The following is a 21618-nucleotide window of genomic DNA, read 5'->3' as shown; positions in this document are numbered from 1 at the left end:
CGAATTTTTGGATCTTAAATGTTTATCGCATGCTCAGCGGTGAAGAATTTCCCTTCGCGGGTTGGAAGGTCAGACAGGCAGTCGCTTCTGTAAAAGACCGGACCTGTCAAATCTTCAGGTTAGGTAACCGGACCCTGCGAAAACGGAATAACGCTAGGAAAATAATGAGTTTGTATACACTCAAGCGCACTCTTGCCAATAATTATTTTTCTATCGTATGGGTTGTAAGGTGGATGACCGACCTCATCAACCTTGGTGTCAGAGTTATTATTGAGCCATTTTTTTTATTTTCCCACTTTTTTTGTAAATTTGCCGCAGATGGCATTAACTACTTGACTGCACAATTGCTGGGGAGCGCTAAGGGCTCTCACCCGGTACATAATTTAAGACAACAGGCCTGAGGTTGCCCAGTGGGGCGCGAACCTCGGCTCAGGGTGTCTAACCACGAGACCATGGGGGCGTACTAGATACCTGATACCTGAGAGTAATCTACAAAAAATGCTTCTTGACGGTACATGACACAATGCTAAAGTAAACAAAACACTTAAGAAAAACATTACAAAATATTACCCCATTCTAAACAACTGCAACCAGTAACACATAATTACCCCTTAACCCGTTCGCATGCAAAGCTCGCGTCAACCAAGCAACCAACCACTAATGCCAGCGTGCTGTATCAACACAGCAACCTCTGTAATTTGTCCAGGCCGTGAGAAAACCCATGGGAAGAGCATATTCTTGTTAGTGGGTAAACGATTACATTGAAAGCCTGCAATTCCTTACATTGTCGATCTTGAGTGGGGTAAGTGCGGTGTTATGGGTGCGTGTGAAATGGTCTACGCTGGGGGTTTGTCGTTTGTGATGTTTGCATTGCAAAAACATACTTAGGTACAAGACAATTGGGTCGTGTACTAGGTTTGACATAAATTATGAAATACTGATTACTAAATAAAAACAGATCTAAAACTAACGAAAAAAAAAAGATTTTCTATTTAAATTAGTTATGAATTTTAATCCGATTAACAGCCTCCGTGGTCTAGCGGTTAGAGCGTTAGGCTCACAATCTGGAGGTCCGGGTTCGATTCCCGATGGGGACATTGTCGAAATCACTTTGTGAGACTTTCCTTTGTTTGGTAAGGACTTTTCAGCCTTGAATCACCTGATTGTCCGAAAAAGTAAGATGATTCCGTGCTTCGGAGGGCACGTTAAGCCGTTGGTCCCGGCTATTAGCCGTAAAAAACACCTCCACCAACCCGCAGTGGAGCAGCGTGGTGGAGTATGCTCCATACCCCCTCCGGTTGATTGAGGGGAGGCCTGTGCCCAGCAGTGGGAAGTATATAGGCAGTTTATGATATGATGAATTTTAATCAAGAAAAACATAATAATAAGTCCGACATTTTATAAAATTTTTCTATGACGTTTCAGTGTGCTTTTTCATACAATTTCTATAATAATTTCGCGTTTTGACGTTTAGTAAAAAGTAACTGATTTGACTAGTTGGAAACTAGCCTATTGCCACTTGGTATTCTTAGCGTTAACTTACTTATTATCATCCTCCTCCCAATAGCCTCCGTGGTTTCGGGTTCGAATTCCGGTAAGGACACTATCACAAAAATCACTTTGCTCATACTACTAATTGATGAATTGTTTTAAGTTTACGCGGTTATTATCATAATTAAAGCACATAATAACGGGTAATGGCACTTGCAACAGTGTCGAAATATCGGGAGTCTCATATCCCCATTTAAACGCGGAAAGTTATTATGTGCTTTAATTGATGAATTATACCTGCTTACCAGTCTCATATAATAGATCAAGTCTTTTGCCATTAAGCCGTTGGTCCCGGCTGCATTAGCAGTCGTTAATAACCCACCAATCCGCACTGGGCCCGCGTGGTGGTTTAAGGCCCGATCTCCCTATCCATCCATAGGGAAGGCCCGTGCCCCAGCAGTGGGGACGTTAATGGGCTGGTGATGATGATATGCTGCATATGGCATTAACTATTTGGCCGGACAAATGGGGAGCGCTGAGGACCCCGGTCGCCCGGTATAAAATTTAAAACAACAGGCCTGAGGGTGCCCTGTTGGGCGCGAACCTCGGCTCAGGGCGTCGTCTGAGAGAATTAATCGACCCTAGTTGGTCGATAGCTATAGGCCGCTAAACGAGGGCAATTCTTGACCATGCCGGAGGGCTCAGTATCGAGATCCTGAAGTATTTAAACCAGACATAATAATATAAAGAATGAGTTTGTATTACATTGGGCCTTAATCCCTCAGTCGGTTTTTTCGACATGCCCGGAATATGTTTTTTATCATCTCAAGCAAGTGCCAAGTGGGGTATGCTATATTATGTTAACGTTAGGACCGCCTATGTAGTATGCAGAAAGATTGTAGGTACGAATTTTGTGGGATTTACTAATACAAGATTGGCACAGGTTTCCGCCACCGAGCTCTTCACATATGCAATTAACCACGTCAAAAATATATGCATGTCCATTCTTTTACTTTTCGAAATTGAGTCGAAATATTCAATGCTAACTTGCGAAATATGTTTGTCTGTATTCTGTAGATATGCAATAAACCGTTTTGGATTATGTTACTTGAAAGGCCTTTTCGGTTTCGAAGGTCATTGTTCAAGCGTTTTTTTATCCATTAGTCTTCTCACCGCAAAGCGTCTTCATGATTAAGAAGCCATTGAAAATAACTTTTTAATTTTTTGCCAGGAAACCGCACAAATGTTCTGAAACATTTTATTTTGTTAATTTCAAGGTTTTGCGGTATAGTTTTCTCTACTTTCACCGTGAGAACAAGTCTATTTTAGCTTCTTGTAGATTCGCCTTGGATGGCATTCCCTACTTGGTCGGACATATGTGGTGCGCCGAGGGCTTTCACCCGATAAAAAATCATACCACACCACATCATACCTAACGACTCCCAAGTACCTAGATTAAATTTATACCTATTTTCTTCCCCAAAACAAAACGAATATATTTTATTGCACAAAAACAGAACATACATACATAATGGCCCCGATTCCTGCAGACACCGCCTAATTTTATTTTAAGTTATATCCGTCATTTTCATATCCGTCGAAAAGGAAAGGGACGGATGATTCACAGCTCTTAATTTTAGGAAGAATGAGTAAATGAATGAATAACCCGGGCGAATAAAAAGGTACGTCGCTGGTATGCAATCCGTTTGACATGCTGTCTACTTAACTATGTCGGGTTATTGACGGGTGTAAAATTTTTAGACGGTTGGTTTAGATTTGTTCTTAAAATTGACGTGTGTTCCATAAATTTTATGCTTGTCGATTATCCGTCCCTTTCCTTTTCGGCGGATAAGAAAATGACAGATATAACTTAAAATAAAATTAGATGGTATTTACAGGAATTAGCACCAATATGTATAAACAGCCTATATACGTACCACTTCTGGGCACAGACCTCCCCTCGATCAACCGGACGGGGTGTAGAGCATACTCCACCACGCTGCTCCACTACAGGTTGGTGGAGGTGTTTCTACGGCTAATAGCCGGAACCAACGGCATAACATGTCCTCCTGAATCTTACTTTTAAGTCGTTAGTATACCTACTATCTATCATATTTTTTTCATGAGACAACATAATATCTGTTAAAAAAATTCTTGATTCAGAATTGCCTACACTAAAGTGGAGTTTTATGACCATAGAAAGAGTACAGTTCACATTACAAGAATTCCGAAGCGTGCGTGCGCGTGCGTCTTCAACTATGCTACAACAAATGCTCAACTTTTATTTTTATTGGAATGCCGACCAACAGGTTCCGTCCAAATTTCCTTTCTGTATAGTCCAAGTGACCAATTACTAGCGAGAAACAATATTGGCCCCGATTCCTGCAGACACCTCCTAATTTTACTTTAAGTTATGCCTGTCGTTTTCTTATCCGCCGAAAAGGAAAGGGACGGATGATTGACAGCTGTTAATTTTAGGAAGAATAAGTAAATGAATGAATAACCCGGGCGACTCAAAAATGTATCTCGCTGGTATGCAAACCGTTTCGCGTGTGCTGTCAACTAAATTCTGTCGGGTTATTAGCCCATGTAATTTTTTTATAGGGTTGTTTTAGATTTGTGCTCCCTTTCCTGCTCAGTGGATAAGAAAATGACAAATATAACTTAAAATTAAATAGTGTCTACAGGAATTAGCACCATTCTGTACTTATTTCGTGATGAAATCGGGCTAAGGAACCCACAACCACAGATTATGAAGCATAGAATAAAGAACTACGAGAACAGTAACTCCCCGACCCGCATCAATTCGTATCGGGCGCCGACTTCACCCCCTCTGGGTCTTAAATGGCCGTATGCCACTAAGGAGTAAGGGAGAGCGCACGATCTGTCTGTCTCGCCAAACAAAAAGTATGTCCGGACTGTGATTGAAGTTCAAGATGAATACAACTTAACAACTATATTCCCAATTCAAATTTAAATTCAAATTCAAAAATATCTTTATTCAGTAGGAAACATAGTTACACTTTGAATCGTCAATTTTTACATAACGAACGTCTCATCCGCTTAAAACTACTGCAGCTTCTCACAACCTGTATAGCCGGAGAAAAGAATTGGATTAGTCAAAGATCGCAAGATGAATTAGAACCCAGACTCCACCAACGTTTCTGGTGATTCGTAAGCCATAATTCCCTATACGTACCATAATAGTCTAGCCAACTGTGTTAGTGAAAATAATGAACCATACACTTCTACACATACCTCGGGTAGACTCCTTCTGGGATAAACATTTGTGATTTGATGTACTTACGTATTTTCCCAAAATCCATTATGCTCCTGCCCTTATCTTACTGTAAGTGGGATCGGCACAACATGAAGGTGCTTCATTTATAAGTTATGTGTTTATATTGTTTTTAATTAGTGTGTGAAAATAAACTAGTATTATTAAAAACAAAAAATAAATCTAGTGATTTATTTACGTAAAATACTATGTAGGTAGTGTATAAAACAAAGTCACTTTTTCTGTCCCTATATCCCAATGTACTTACGCTTAAATCTTTAAAACTACGCAACCGGATTTTGATGCGGTTTTTTTTAATAGATAGAGTGATTCAAGAGGAACATCCATTAAATAGTGGAGAATTACTGTTATTTTTGAAGTTTTTAATGTGATGTCGTTAATTATTTCATTTTTTCGAATCGAATCGAATCGGCGGGTCGCTAGTCTATTATAAAGTAGATAAAGTAGATAGGTATTCTACTTTACCTATGCCATAATACAGAGTGTTACTGACATCGTAACGAATATTGAGGAGGATGATTCAGACCATGATTCTAAGTTAATATCCAGTGGATTTTTTTGTCGCAAAATTCATGACTTTGTCATAAAAAATCCACTTGATATCAACTCAGAATCATGGTCTGTATCATCCCTCAAAGTTTTCGTTACGATGTCACTAACACCCTGTATATCTGGTGGAACCAGCGATGTCCCCAGTTAGTAAATATTAACTCATCTCTTCTCACTAAACACTTTCACCTAATGCACTGCTGTGGTAATATTATGCTGGGAACATGTTTACTTTAAACATTTATTTTACAGTCGAGTTGAGTGCTAGGTACAGTCATGAGCAATATCATGTACCTACTGTAACGATGTGAACTTTTCCCGGCACACCATTTGTCCGACCAAGTAGTTAAAGCGATTTGCGGCAAATCTTCAATAAGTGACGACAAAAAAATCACATAATCCTGGCTGGAAAGCGCGTTATAAGTTAATCTTTGAATAACGTCTTGAAACGAGAAATGTCTAGGCCTCGCGCCTAGTACCATGTTGCTTGTTTATATTTTTTTACTAATGCCCCCGACTTAGGATTGTTTTCGCAAATATTTAGTGCAGTTAACTCCATATTCTAAACTGGGAGGCATATCGTCGTTGCCAATTTAAAATCTATTATGTGCAATCGGGTCAATTTTACAGAAATTAAAATAAAACTTCCGCCTGAATTTTTTTTTTGTGTGACTGTGTGTTAAATATATTAAAAGATAATTGCTATTTATGTACATAAGACTTTGTATTGAATGTTTTAGGAGCAAAATACTATTCGATTCTGACAAAAAAGAAATTTGGTGAGGGCGACGGCGAAGGGACGTATATAATATAGGCTATTGATATTTTATTTTGTATGTAGCACAGTAAACATAAACTCAACATAACATAGAATCACTTATGAAAGGGGTAGGCAGGGTAAAATAGTTACTAGTAAACTACTCCGAGTTCGAAGAGAAAATATTGGTGCGGATTCTGACAGACATAAAATTAATCTTAAGGAAATTTAACCGTTCTAAAAATAATCCTTCCCTTACGATAAGTATAAGAAAGGGACAGAATTTTACAACCAAGCCAAATTAAAAAAAAAACATCCACAAACTTAGCCAGTATCAGTATGTACCTGTTGCATTTGAACAGATAACTACTTCACCATCACGCGAACAAAACGTTTGAAAGGTTTTAAAGGTGTACCTATTGAAACATAGTCATAAATCATAATTAAATTGGAATATTGTTACCACAACAGAAGTTTTGAATAATACGTTTTATTTTGCTATATAAATACAAATTTTTCCAACGTAAAAAATACTTCCTTCTCACATTATCATTATCAGGCACATAGCATTTAGTTTTTCATAATATCTACATGAGACCCATAGATGTTTTAGAAGTTTGGATAACCGCATACTAAATTACAGAAATTCTTCATATATTATGCAGACTTTGTTTCGTATCGTTGATCGTAATTTCTTCTTCTAAAAGAACCAAATAAATTATAGAGCCTAGAGAGATAGAAAATTACGGTGTTTTTTTTTTTAAATTGACCGCCACCAGGCGCCTCATCCGCTACGTATTACTTTTTTATTTAATGTGGCCAGCGCATAAATAAGTCAACCGAATGAAAAACGAATCCACTATCGATTCAATTGTCACTTTCATTTTTATTACAAGTTAATGGGAATGATTTCTAATTTCTATTTTTTCTTGTTTCAGGTCACAGCTTTGGCTGTGCTCAGCATATCATGCGCCAAGAACACAACGGCGAAAACGAAACCGAAACGACAATTAGAAAGTATACGAACGCCAACAAACCTACAATATTCATTAGTCCTGCCGCATTCAAGAGTGACACATTATAGATCTTTGACATCTGGCGAACGCCGTATTTCCAATATCTCCCCAAGAGCGGGGAAACTGCCTCCGTATGCCGTCCAAATGGAACCAGTCGTACAGTACTCTCAAAAAGACCCCTTGTACGACCCTTCCTTAGACAACCTGGATGACGTCGTGGTTAACCAAAATGAAATCTATGCCCAGCCTAAAATCCTTAATATTCAAGATCAGGCTTCGGAGGGTACTTACGGACCTCCCTATGGGTCTTTGCCAACTGCTCCTCTCTATGCCCACGAACATCATCCGCATTACTACGAAGCTCCCGAACCTATTATTGAAATCATTATTAAAGAATCTAATGAGACACTTCCAGCACCACCACCACAGCCTGTCCAAAAAAAGAAGAAGGAACCAGTGCATGTTTTCTATGTGAAATATAGCAAAGACCCTCATAATAAGGATAAAGTGGTCTATGAAAAACCAATTCCGGCAATCACTCCCCCAACAAATTCCGAGGAAGAACACCATGAGGACTACGTCACCGTCACACCAGAACCACTGTATGGTCCGCAGCAGACAACTACTTTGAGGGCTATAATCAAGCCAGAGTCGGAAGTGTACCACAGCGACAGCAGTGTAAAGATTACTTTTGGCAATGAAGGTGGCCATCATTACAGCGACAGACGAGAAAGCACGTCGCACTCTGAAGACCGCGAAGAGACTGCCCCGAGACCTGCTATTGCCTACCCACAACAACCTCCTAATCATCCACAATTACAGCGATCCGCTGCAAAACCTCAACAACAAGACGTTCTCTCTAGGCAACCTACTCAACAAACCCATTCTGCTCCACAAAATTACAGGCCTGCTCCACAACATGCACAAAGCCGCATTCAATTCCAGCAACCTCATTTGGTAAACGACCAACAGCTTCCAAGACAAGGTCCATCTGTTGCTCCTTTCAGAGGCCAGCCGCACATTCCTCGCCAGAATCCATTTGGACCCCACACCTCTCAGAACTCTCATAACTTCGCTAATGGTCCTCCTGGCCCAACTCATTTTGGCAATGCTCCTAACCTACCTGGACCCGTTGGCCCTTCACCTGGTCCTGCTTTTCCTACTGCTCTACCAAGACCAAATAACCCACCCCAATTCCATCCACGTCCAAGCAGTCAACCTCAATTTGCTCCTCGTCCACAGTTCAATGGCCCTCCTCGCACTAGTTTCCATTCTGGTCCTCAAAGACCTTTCCACCAACCTCAACCATTCTTTGACGAAGCCAAATATTTGCAAGAAAATTACCACACAATAACAACTGACCAAGTTGACCCACCTAAAGAACAACTTGTGCCGACGAGACAACACCAGAGCTTTAATCTTGGCAGACCTAGTCCAAGTTCCTCACCTCAGTTCCAAGAAAGTCGACCTCAACTCATTCCTTTGAGTCAACAACTGCCCCAACAAAGACCACACCAACATTTCACTGACTCTATTCAAAACAAACCGTCCTTTGCAGGCCCTACTAGAACTCCATTCTTCAATCTTAAACCATCTCCTCCGCAGATCGAAGACAACCGTCCACCATTCCAACCTTTGCACAACCAACCTCAACAGCAATTCAGTTTCCACCAAGGTCCCCAACCATTATCCAGACCTTCTCAACAAACTCATAGTTCATTCCCTGGTCCCATCGGTCCTTCGCCATCACCGATACCCCAAACTCAATTCCTGCCCCAGCCATCTTCACCATCTCTTTTCAACTTCCAACCTCAACCATCACCAACACCAGAGCTACAATATAATTTCCAACAAAACCTGCCATCTCAGGGCCCATCTGAAAGACCATTCTTACAATCTCACGGACCCTCAGACAGACCACAATTCCAACAATCACATGGCCCTTCGGAAAGACCACAGTTCCAACAGTCACATGGACCCTCAGAAAGGCCGCAATTCCAGCAATCTCACGGTCCCTCAGAAAGACCACAGTTCCAACAATCCCATGGACCCTCGGAAAGGCCTCCTTCGAACTTCCAAGATCAATCCAACTTCCATCATCAACAAAATGTTGGACAATTCGTGCCTCAAGGTGGTGAACTAGTAGCAGCTATACCTAAATATGAGCAGCATATTACAGTCAACGGACCCACAGCTTCACCAAGTTACAATGGTTTTAGTGAACCTACACCAACTGCAAGCCACCCCGAACAACAGTACCACCAACAGCAGCAAATTCCTCAACAAAATCTTTATGATGCTGAACAGGAACAAGTACGGTTACAATTAGCAGCGAATGTTCAAAAACAACAAGAAGAAATTCAAAGGCTTCAAAGTCAGCTTATTTTAGCCCAACAACAGCATCAACACCAACATCAACAACAACAAAAGACGCAACAGCAAGTAAAACAATTAGAGCATACCATTCAACAACAATCGCGAAACAATTACAACCAACAAGTGCAAGCTACCTCTCCTAGAACACATTACTCTCAGACAAAATCTCAACAGCATTCCTACGTATCAAGTACAGCCTCACCTCCGTATTACCAATCCACTTCTAGAACTGTAGAAATCAGACCTACTACTCAAAAATATGTGTCATCCACGGCAAACTCAATAAATACTACACCCGAGGCGAAGAAGGAAGAGAAAAAGAAAAAGCCTGCCGTTGAACTTCCCGACGAAGTTCCGGATGACCTTCGCCAACAGCTGCTATCTTCGGGTATCTTAGATAATGCTGATATTAGCATTTTAGATTACGACAAAGTGGGAGAAACTCCTTTAGATTCTTTACCCCCAGATCAGTTGGCTAACTTCTTCAGCGCCGGAGGCGGTCAACAAATTGCTTCTAGTGAAAATAGACCAATTATTGTAACACGAAATGGAGATCGGGTTCAGTCTCGTATTGATGAAGAAGAAGACGACCAGGAACTTGCTGCCTCTGAAAATGTAGCAACTTACGTCGCTCCACCCCCAACTGAAAAACAAGCTGTAGAAATGAAGGTTGTGCACTTTGATCCTAAGACCGAGGAAGGGCAAAATATCGCTAAGAATTATGTTAAAGAAGATGCTACTCAATTAGAACCTGTGACTCTTAACGACAAGAAATACAATAGATATTTGCCTTTGAAAGTAAGTGGCAACCAATTTCCTTTGCCAGATGTACTGAAAGGTAGAAAGGTAACGTCTGTCGTTGTTTTGGCCCCTGTAGAGACGGAAGCATTAAACGGAGATCATAACAGAGCCGAAAGAGCAACAACAACTGGCTTAAAAGGAATCAAATTTATTGCTGGAGACAGTTTACACGACGTGCTCAAGAAGCCAACAAAAGACAACTTTGAAAAATGGTTAGACACTGAAAAGAAGACTGCTTCTGACTTGCAATCTGTCGTCTTGCTCGTAACTGGGTACGTAATAATATTTTATCTACATTTTAACGTCTCAATGAACATTATTGTATATTCTTTCTAATACAAGATTTGTTTAACTTTGCCAACGTGTTATAGTATATGTATATATTACGTTCAGTCGATTTTGTTACTAAAGTTTGCACAGTAGGTACTTGACTTTACCGAAACTTAAAATAGTTTTCAAATTATTTACAGAAATGACAACGCAGATGAGAGAGAAATCTACATGTACGACATTGCAACAGGCAACGTGAACAAGCTTAGTGGCGAGCTGTCTAACGCCTTCGTAGAAGCAGCAGAAAACAACTCCCTGAGCAAAGACATCGAAAAACTAGCCATCGAGGGTGAAGGAACTCCGGAAAACTTCGAAAAAGACGATGACAGGGATGCGGATGCTTCGGAAAACGTGCCATTATTAGTAGATTTATCAGGTCTAAGCTTAGACCAAGAAAATAATCAAGTGTCAATATCATCGGGCTATAGTAAAACGAAACTTGGCAGATCATTAAGAAGACATTGACATGCAAAGTGCCGAAAGGCATTTGATTTTTGTAAATAGTTTAGCGTAGTATTACTAAATTAAAACGGCGTGATGTTACGTATTTAGTCGTTAAATTACGAAAGTGATAATCCTGTTGTACAATATTATTAAAGTACCTTTTTTATATTTGTGTTTATCTTTTATTTCAATTTGTTACCTAATTTAATGTAATAGGTGCTATTGCTGGACAAAGACTTTATCATCTTTACTTGAATTAATGAAAATTATAATTAATTATATTAGATAATCGATTTATATATTGTTTTTAAGTTGGTAGCAAATCGATTCCATAATCGAATCGGTTATAATTTTTCTAGTCTGGCAAACAAAATGGCAACTGTCAAACATATGGATTATTTATGGTGGTCTGCCTTTGCCGCAGTGTAAATTCTCCGTTTTTATTTTTCATGCATTTTTGATATAATTTTTGTGTTTGACAATCATGATGGAGGGCTCACTGAGTAAATGGACAAATGTGATGAAGGGTTGGCAGTACCGGTGGTTCGTGCTGGATGAGAATGCTGGTCTTCTCTCCTACTACACGGTAAGTGACGTTTCATATTGTTACTCTATAAGACTATAAAACGATTTTCCAAATTTCTATTCAATAGTTTCTACCTGGAATCTAACTGGAAATTATACGACATGAAAGAGGTTATAAAATTCCGGAGTATCACTACCGACTAAAAAGTTTTGTTTTCTTTTAAAACACGTCAACAATGTATATAAATAACTTTTAAATAGTATGAAAATAACAATGTGAAATACGTTAGCTGACTGTATTTTATCTGAACTTGGCAAGTTTATTGTTTTTCACAAATAAATAAGGTATACATTGTGTCAATGTCAAGGTTGATTTATACTATGCTTTCAAGGCAAAGGTCAAGAAAACTATAAGCCTATGAAATATACATTTATTATTTATCTTTACATTTTATTCCAGTTCTGAATCTTATAGGTTAACATAGATACTAAGTTACTACAAGTTTCTTAGTTGATTTAACTGTGCTACAATGGGCTAGCTTACTCCCAAATCTAATAAGAATAAGATACTTTTATAAAACATCATAAGATTTTTCTATTGAATTTGTATGGAAATACTGTCTTTGTGAAGTCATCAATAAAACCACTCAACCATCATAATCATTATGATTTAAATAAAAAATTTAAATTCACCTAAATCAACACCAAAAATCGAGAATGCTACACCGATAAGAGTCTAGCTCTTAAATGTTTATAGTAATTTATTTAATTGTAAATATTAATATAACAATACGTCACAAAAACAAACTTAAAAACTAGTCATTAAATAACCCGCCCCTCACTGTTCCCGGAGCAAAGGTGCCCACAACACTAGCCGCATTACCGCGTTGAATGGCAATGGCCAGCCTTTGGACCAGGAACGAGCCGGAGCGGGAGCGGGCTCTTAAATTAGTTATGATGGAATAAATAAAAACAAAAAATGAGATTGGTCTCTACTTTTAGATAAGTAGGTAATTTATCTTTGAGCAAGTCAAATAATAGGTACATTATTGACATAACTGGTTATTGAAAAAAACTTATTATGTTTTTATTCTACATAGTATTAATACAAAAAGAATATACTGATGAATTGAAATTCTGCTCCTTTTTTAAAATTGGTTAAAAATAGAATAGAAATTGTTTATTATAAAAGGTTTATTATTTATTATAACACACAAAAACAAGACATTAAATCATTTAAAATTTTCACAAATAATTAGAATGAAGCAAAATGAACTACTACATGTTTTGACTGGCGATTCATCATCCCGGTCTTATGATATTAGCGGGATGCCGTAATGGGTAAAATTGAATGTTATTCAGGCACATGTTATCTATAAAAACCTCCTTTCATATGACATAGGTGTTTTCTTACAATTCACAGCATATAAATAATAACAAATTAACAAAATAAAGATTTTGAAAATTATATTATAAATATATAAATAGAAAGAATCTTAGTTAAGTTGTTATGAAGAATTAGGGCATTTCCAGGCTACATTCCCTGAAAATAATATAGATAGCGCTGTATAGATTTGATATGATAATTACCAGCACTTTGTTAGAATTAAGTACAACCTGTAATAAAATGCCATGTCAAAAATTTGTAACTGTTGTACATGAATAAATTATTTATTTATTATTATTATTTACCTATTTTCTCACTGCTTGGGGTACATAATTATTCGAAACTATAAAATAACGGGCAGAGGCATATACTAAAATAATTGTTGTGTGATATTTGGATCAGATTATGTGTAGAATTATGTTGCTACCTATAGCAATTCTCTTTATTTTGATCAGAATAATAATGGATGGAACATGACTTGTTCCTGGATGTTATAAGAATGGTCATAATTTATACTCAGAAATAAAAAAAGATGCAATTATCCATGAAATTAGAGGGTTTAATGAAGGCAACTTTGTACACCGCCATATTTTTAATGGAGAATGTACCCTGTCAAGTCCCTTATTGTAGCTGCAACTGTTTAAAACATTACAAAATGTATCTTTTATGGCAGCAGTGCTATTTTATTCTAGTGTGTTCTCTTACTTATTGTATTATTTTATTATATCGGTGGCCCCGATTCCTGCAGACCCTCCTAATTTTACTTTAAGTTATAACTGTCATTTTCTTATCCCTCGAAAAGGAAAAGGACAGATGATTGACAGCTCTTAATTTTAGGAAGAATGAGTAAATGAATGAATAACCCGGGCGAATCAAAAAGGTATCTCGCTGGTATGCAAACCGTTTGACGTGTGCTGTCAACTTAATTCTGTCGCGTTATTAGCCAATGCAAAATTTTTATAGGGTTATTTTTGATTTGTGCTTAAAATTGATATGTGTTCCATAAATTTTATGCTTGTTGATTACCCGTCCCTTTCCCTTTCGGCGGATAAGAAAATGACAGGTATAACTTAAAATAAAATTAGATGGTGTTTACAGGAATTAGCACCATTCTGATTCTATATTTAACATTATTAAACTTTTAATCTACTTTTTTTATTCCATTGCCACTATGGACACCGTTCATACTGGCTTTCCTCTTTTTATTAACGTAATTTTGTTTAAAGAAATCATAGAACATGTAGTATACGAATATTACAGTGGAGAAGTATAATGGCGTGATGCCGATGGGGGCTGGGCAGCTAGGGAGGTACACTTGCCCTCCGTGGATCAGCATGACATTGAATTGTATCTGAAAATAAAGAACATTTGTGATCTCTTTACAGCTCTACTCACCCTGATAGGCATTAGTTGCGTGTGTTTGTATATGTCACCGTTTATATATAAATGAGAGGTCGTTCTATTTTTTAGTATTCGAATTATCTGCAAAAAGTTCCTAAGTAAAAAGTTCCTAACACAACACGCATTTGGCGCGTTTTTCATTTGTTTATTTTTTTCTCAATAGAAGTGATGATAAATGTCACTTTGGTCCTGTGGTATATTGACTTGCTTCTCAAACGGCGGGCGCTGGTTTGAACCCTAATACCGGACTTGCACCAATGATTAAGTTAGCTTAAGTGCAGTTTTCACTAACACGTTGTCTCGACCATTATAGACGAAGATTCGGCTCACCTACCACGTTGGTCTAATAGAAAGCTCGGTGAGGCGTGGGTACTTAGTTCATCTTACGATGGATGTACCTCTAACTGCCACGTTGGAATTTATCCTGAGCTTATGTTAAATGATGAAAGATATTTTGTCTCACTAGGCACAGTGCATCCTATCAGCGACAAAAAGGTCATTGAACTTACCATCTGTATGACAGTAATCCACATCTTGTATTTGGCAAGGAAAGCTTTGACCTTGGGAGTGCCCTCAGATGAGAGGAGGTAGTAGCTGTACATGATGACATGGACCCCGTTGTTGAGCATGGGAGGGAATGACGTCATACCTCCTGGAAAGAGATAGTCGATAGTCAATACTTCATTTACTATTGTAATATCTAGCCGTCTTATTAAAAAAATCAAACGGTCAATATTAGCAATTGTAATATCTAGCCGTCTTATTACAAAATAAAACGACCTCCGTGGTCCAGTGGTTGAGCGTTGGGCTCACGATCCGGAGGTCCCGGGTTCGAATCCCGGTGGGGACATATCACAAAAATCACTTTGTGACCCCTAGTTTGGTTAGGTTAGTCCTAACATTACAGTCTGATCCGTGATTCGGAAGGCACGTTAAGCCGTTGCACGTGATGATAATATTTGAACCACACATGAATTCGGAAAACGATTTAGAAATCATAGGTTTAGGCTCGTGCTGGATTTGAACCTGAGATCTTACAGTGACAGTCGTGTTTCAACGGCTCCCTCGGGTATGATTCTGTACAAAGTAAAAGTGTAGTGTAGTATTAAGTATTTGTTATGTTAAAGCCTAGCCCATCCATAGACGAAGTAGAAAAAACCAAAGTAAAACATTCATTAAGCCACGCCTGTGCAGAACCACCCGTTGACACACCCTGATGGAATAAAGGCATTAATTAGGTACACAGCTACACAATTATACTCGACTGTAAGGCATAGATTGCTTTATTCGTTTCATTGGAAACTACATAGCAAACTACATTTGGATGTGAGTTTTGTTAACAAAACTTCGCAATAGACATGCTAGTACACCAAGAAACAACAAACATTTATTGAGAAGCTGTGTAGGTACATGCGTGCAGGTGTCAAACATTATAAAATTGTCTCAACAGCATGTCCATGTCGGACGTACAATATTCCAAATAAGTAAGTACACATTATAAACATTTGTCAATTTTAAATATCATTGTTGTTGAAAATATTCATTTAAGTCATAAAATCCACCCACCACACACCCTGGACACTTCTTACAAAACACCTCGTTTTACGCAGATTTCACAGATTTTTAACTGGATTGAAACTAGCGTGCCTATTGCGAGGTTTCGTTAACATAAATCACATACGAATGTCATTTTCCAAAAAGGCGCTTACGTAGTTTTCTGTATTAGTACACCCTGGACACTTCATACAAAACTCTTCGTTTTACAAAGACACTACCTACACATTAACGTTGTGACGTCTGACACCATACGATTGAAGAACCTAGAAAAACCTAGCTCAGCCGCCGTACTATACGTAGTATTATTCAAATTCTAAGATGCTAGTTTCAGTTTATTTAAAACATCGTTATACCCGGATTGAAATTAATCACTTCAGAATTTCATTTTTCAAAAATGCGGTTTACACTACATTGTTATGTATGTAGGTATGACTTCCAGTGTTCAGAAACTCGCCCTAGGATAGCAAATTAAGTAAACTTCCTTTTTAGGTATTTGCGATAATTCCCAGGTCATAAAACCTAGAAAATATATCCTATAGATCACCGTTCTATCTATCTCTTACATAACTAATGACGAGACACAACAAAGCCCCTTATCTAGCTATATTTAGCTCCAGAACTAGGTTAGCGGGGCTTAACAGGGTGTCTTCTAGGAATTCCTGGTAGAACCTAGAACGTCGACCTGGCGATGGCTATTTCTTGGAACCCTTGTTAGAGTTTCAGCAAATAATTCTTGATAAGTCTTTCTCAAAGTGCGCAGTAAACGCTGGTGGTTTTTGGTAGGTAGAACATTAGACAATTGGACAATTGGATGGTACTCTTTATTTTGTTTCTGTATGTTACATTTTCCTATGCACGAACGTTACAAGAATATTGCTCCATATTGGATTGCTAGGTTCGATTTGATATATCCAGGATATACTTTACTGGGTATAATTAAATACAGCAGCGTTGATCTAATTTTACTGTGCTTTTACGAGCTATAAAGCTTTAATGACCTCCGTAATATGCTTGTATATCTGGATAAACAGGATATACACGCTTTAAGACCTACGTCAAGATAGACAAATCTTCACTCCATTTGCACTGTGGGACGCCGGAGTTGTGGAGTTAAATAAGAGACGTGTGTCTTCTAAGACGGTCGTTTATTGTCTGTTGTTGGATATGACATATAATACAGATATGTATATAACATAGGTGTGGAGGTACATACTACACATTTACCTTGGAGAGTCGAGTAGATCTAAGTTGCTATTTACGAAATTACGGAGTTATCTTTATTGGGACATTTAATAAGTGTTGTCAGGGTTATTATTAAGCCGCCAACGGCCCCCATCAGGTTGCATATCAACGAGATGCCTATTCTATTCGCCCGTGTTATTCATTTAAATAAACAGTTGTCAATCGTCTGTCTCTTTCCGTTTCGGCGAATAAGAAAATGACAGGTATAACTTAAAATAAACTTAGATGTTGTGTACAGTCATGAGCAATATCATGTATCCACTTTAGAACCCTGTCGCACTATCATATTTGACATTTAATGAGGCTTACGGTTTAAATTGTCATACAAGTTAATGTGACATGGTTGCAAAGTGTACACATATTAGTACTCGTGACCGTACTGAAATCAGCACCAATGTTTCCGATTACTATTAATAATTGCTATTACTAACATGTTCTACTTTCACTACACATATTATGTGGCAAATAATACTTTTTATTTAAAAAAAAATAAACAACTACTTACTTAACTACTAAGTAAATTATAATATAACTGCAAGTGAACGTATTAAATAATGTTTTATGCAAGCGAAACTTGGAAAAGTGGATCAAATCGAAAAAAGTATATTAAACATACAAAAAAAAGTATATTAACATGTGTGACGAAACGGCCTCTGTGGTTCAGTGACTGAGCATTGGGATGACGATCCACTTGTTCCAATCCCGGTGGGGATATATCTTTTTTTTGTTTTTGCCGTGACTTATTGTAGATTTGCCGCAGATGGCATTAACTACTTGGCCGGATAAATGGGGAGCGCTGTAGGCTCTCACCCGGTACAACGTTTAAGGCGACAGGCCTGAGGGTGCCCAGTTGGGTGCGAACCTCGGCTCAGGGCGTCGTCTGAGAGGAAAAATATTTGAAAGAATTAACCGACCCTAGTGGGTCGATAACCATAAGCGCTGATTGAGGGAAATCATCGATGGGGACGTATCACAAGATTCACTTTGTGTTTGGTTAAAACATTTTGCCCAAATCCCGGCATTCTTACACAAGCCATTCAACAGGCAAGCAGACAAACAATCATCAGCGCCCGCGCAGTGTCCATTACACAAAAACAATCGCTAACTACACGCTTAGGTTACAGTTGTTACGACTTACGATGTATTGCAAAAATGACGTCACTCGACCACGTGCAATACTTCGGTAGGTCTATGGTAGAATTAGTTTTTTAATTTTATCACTAAGGTTAACGTGAAAATGAAATATTAAGAAAAAATGTCTTGTACTCTATTTAGAAAGTTGGAGAATTTTGCCGACGATAATTTTGAAAAGAATGTTGTTAAGTTTGAAGAAAAAGCTAAGCTGCACAAATAAACGGCAATAATAAAAATAGCTACTCATAAAATCGTTCGAACTGTACTCGTACTTGAGAAGTTCGTTTAATCATTGTAAATATTACAAATAATGAGACATTAATTATTCGCGATAGTCAACAGAACCTATGATATCAAGTTACATCTGGCATAATAGACTCCCACTAGTTCTGTTTAACAGTTTTGGGTGCCTATAAAGGCCACATTGAAGCAATTCATCTCTCTTCGAATTAAAATTATTCTCATCATCATTTATTTATTTATTTGTACACAATAAAACAGATACAAGGAACATATAAAGTTAAGTCAAATTATAATTATTATTCTTATTATTTTTTATTTTATTTTTTTAATTAATTATAATTTCTCTTCTTTTGAGAGAGAAAGCAATTCATCTGAAAAAGCAATATTGCAATTTGACATTTGCGCAGAGACTGGAATTCCATTTGCTTTGATCCTTACGCACTTCTCTTGCTTTCTCCACATTTATCAATCGTTTCGTGGACACACGGTTCAGAGTCGTTCTACACCTTTTCTAAGGACATCTCCAATTTGGTCTGTGTATTTACAGTCAAAAAAATATAAGTGATCGGTCTAAAGTCTTGCAAGCGTGAACATATGGGTCAGGTTTCGTTGATTAATTTGTTTCATCTCTCAAATGCAATCGTTACGTCTGCGCCGATTTGAGTGCGACTGTAGTTTTTGATTCGATTCGTTAGTTTTTTGTTTTCCACACGCGGAATTGTTCCAGTTCCAGTATTTTTGTTATAGGAATGTTACGTTTTGTTGGTGCTAAGTGTAAGTTAATTTTAATAGGGAATTTGGTAAACGCGACAAACGTCAAAAAGGCCATCATAGCGTACCTTTACTTTAGTAGTTATTAGGCTGGTTGGCTGGCTTCGTGTGGGTTGTAAGGTGGATTACCTACCAACCTCACCAACCCTGGTGTCAGGGTTATTAATGAGCACCTTACCGTGACTCATGTAACGACTACGTGCTTACATCAGTAAGTAGTAACCGGTACCAACGGCTTAACGTGCCTTCCGAAGCACGGATCACCTTTTTTTTCACTAGTTAGGCTACACTTCAGTTGGATTACATTCATAAGATCACGCCTATTTCCCGTTGGAGTAGGCAGAGACCCTGGAATTCCGTTCCACTGACCACTACGATCCTGACACACCACTTTCGCTTCTTCCACTCTCATCAAAGTCTTGCTTGCTCGCCGGTTTAGAGTACTTTTGACCTGACGTTACTTTTTTTATATAAGGTTTATGGCCTGGAATCAAGTCGTTTGGGCCAAGTCTTCGTTTCATGTTTTTTAAATTATTTTAGTTTGTGCGTAGCACAAGTACAGCACAAATATGTTTATAAATTCAGAATAGTATTTTTTATGTATTTATATAGTGGTACGAGACACTTTTCACAATGTAGTAGGTGCAATAAGGCGGCGGAAGGAGGTTACTTGATTGTCAATTTGAATAATGTCACGGATTTCACTCGCAAGCACTAAACTTTGAATAGAAAATTGACGACACACAAAAATCATATGTTCTATGTCGGGCGAGTCTTCACTATTGCGATACGGACAAGTTTGCTGCCCAATTATTTTCAATCTTGTAAGATGTGCTGGTGTCTTATGGTGGCCAAATCTCAGTCTTTAAAACATCCTGCCGGGTCTGCATGACAACCGAGCCGCCATCTTACTTTTGGACAGTCAGGTGATTAGCCTGCAGTGTCCTAACCAAACAAGGGATCACAAGGTGTCTTTTGTTATTTATCCCCACTGGGATTCGAACCCGGGACTTCCGGGTCGTGAGCCCAATGCTCATCCACTGGACCACGGAGGCCGTTCTTAATTCTGTGGGATTACTTTACACAATATTGTTTTAATACTCATAACTTTTTTATTGGAATTCAAAACGTGTGTTATTCTTTTATTTTACATCAAAGTGAAATACTACGCTCTAAAACTTCGGCTAATGAACGTAACTAACTAAAAAAAAGTTAGGAGGTGTCTGCAAGAATCGGGGCCATTATAACCCTTGCAGCTACTAGCAATCGCTTCCAGTGGTTATCTGCCTGCAACAGCATAACAAAAGCGTACCCACAGGCCGGATAGACTATCTGATTTACCCATACCATAGAAGACAAAGGCTGAGTATTGAACAACTCAATAGCTAAGTTAGATTAAGCCGTAAGTAACTCCAGACACTCCATACAAAAAGTAATTTTAACAAAGATAATTTTAAATCGTAAAAAAATCGAACTCTGACGGGACTTGAACCCGCAGCTCATGTCAAGCCGGGACAAGCGTGTTAACCATTACATCACCGGGTCCTCCTGTCCGTGCAAAATTCTTTCGATCTATGTATCGTCTTCAAGCCGACGCTGCGCCGGCGCCGTCTGTATAAAATATTCTATATTTATTATTATTTTATATTTAATATTATACTTTTATATTTTCTCTTTGTGAATTTCCCTAAGCACGGGTAAGTGCTATATAAACAAAAATCATTAATTTAAACAAATTAAAGAGACTTAAAAATCTGTCAAATAAAAAGTAAAAATAATTTTGTTTTTCAAACTTTTTAGAGCGCGACTTTTCCGTAGCCCGGTTTTAAGTTTTTAAACTTATTGTTTTTTAGTTTTCCTTTTGGTGCAGTAAAGTATTCGTTTTAAGTTTTCAAACGTACGAATAAAACCAGACGGTTTTTCCGAATGCAGAAAAACTCTTGTATTATCCGTCTGCCTCTAGAATAAACTATAATCTGATGTGGAAAGGCTTTCAATCTCATCAATATTCAGCAGTTTCTTACTGGGTATCGGGTGGGCTAATTTCGAGACGCCCTGAATAGCCAGATCGGAATAATTTATGTAGCATATCACGCCTGTATCCCCGACAGGATAAGCAGAGGTACATTATATACACCCACTCTTCGCCAGCTTTGTTTAAATCCCATGGGGGACTTCTTATTACAAAATAAAACGGCCTCCATGGTCCAGTGGTTGAGCGTTGTGCTCACGATCCGGAGGTCTCGGGTTCGAATCCCGGTGGGGACAAATCACAAAAATCACTTTGTGATCCCTA

The 21618-nt window shown here is 38.2% G+C and overlaps 3 protein-coding genes across 5 annotated transcripts in view; 2 read left to right on the top strand and 1 right to left on the bottom strand.

The window, feature by feature from the left end:
• LOC126374293 (uncharacterized) overlaps nt 1-11230 on the top strand; it is a 48516-nt gene extending 37286 nt beyond the window's left edge. Inside the window, exons 2-3 of the mRNA XM_050020827.1 lie at nt 7034-10560; nt 10759-11230. Of these exons, the coding sequence (XP_049876784.1) occupies nt 7034-10560; nt 10759-11083 (3852 nt within the window). The 3' untranslated portion in view covers nt 11084-11230. The remainder of the gene's footprint in view (nt 1-7033; nt 10561-10758) is intronic.
• Nucleotides 11231-11449: 219 nt separating this feature from the next.
• The window catches only part of LOC126374321 (oxysterol-binding protein-related protein 9), a 129864-nt gene continuing 119695 nt past the window's right edge, over nt 11450-21618 (top strand). For all 3 annotated transcript variants that reach the window (XM_050020885.1, XM_050020884.1, XM_050020883.1), the window contains exon 1: nt 11450-11648. In XM_050020885.1, the coding sequence (XP_049876842.1) occupies nt 11547-11648 (102 nt within the window). In that variant the 5' untranslated portion in view covers nt 11450-11546. The remainder of the gene's footprint in view (nt 11649-21618) is intronic.
• Nucleotides 12064-21618, bottom strand: part of LOC126374426 (elongation of very long chain fatty acids protein) — a 69899-nt gene continuing 60344 nt past the window's right edge. The window contains exons 4-5 of the mRNA XM_050021075.1: nt 14885-15027; nt 12064-14325 (exon numbers count right to left, since the gene is read on the bottom strand). Coding sequence (XP_049877032.1) covers nt 14116-14325; nt 14885-15027 — 353 coding nt within the window. The 3' untranslated portion in view covers nt 12064-14115. The remainder of the gene's footprint in view (nt 14326-14884; nt 15028-21618) is intronic.

This window comes from Pectinophora gossypiella, chromosome 17 (assembly GCF_024362695.1).
Source record: "Pectinophora gossypiella chromosome 17, ilPecGoss1.1, whole genome shotgun sequence".
NCBI classification, from domain to species: domain Eukaryota; kingdom Metazoa; phylum Arthropoda; class Insecta; order Lepidoptera; family Gelechiidae; genus Pectinophora; species Pectinophora gossypiella.
Note: the sequence above shows the minus strand (reverse complement) of the source record. Positions and strands in the feature narration are given on the sequence as shown.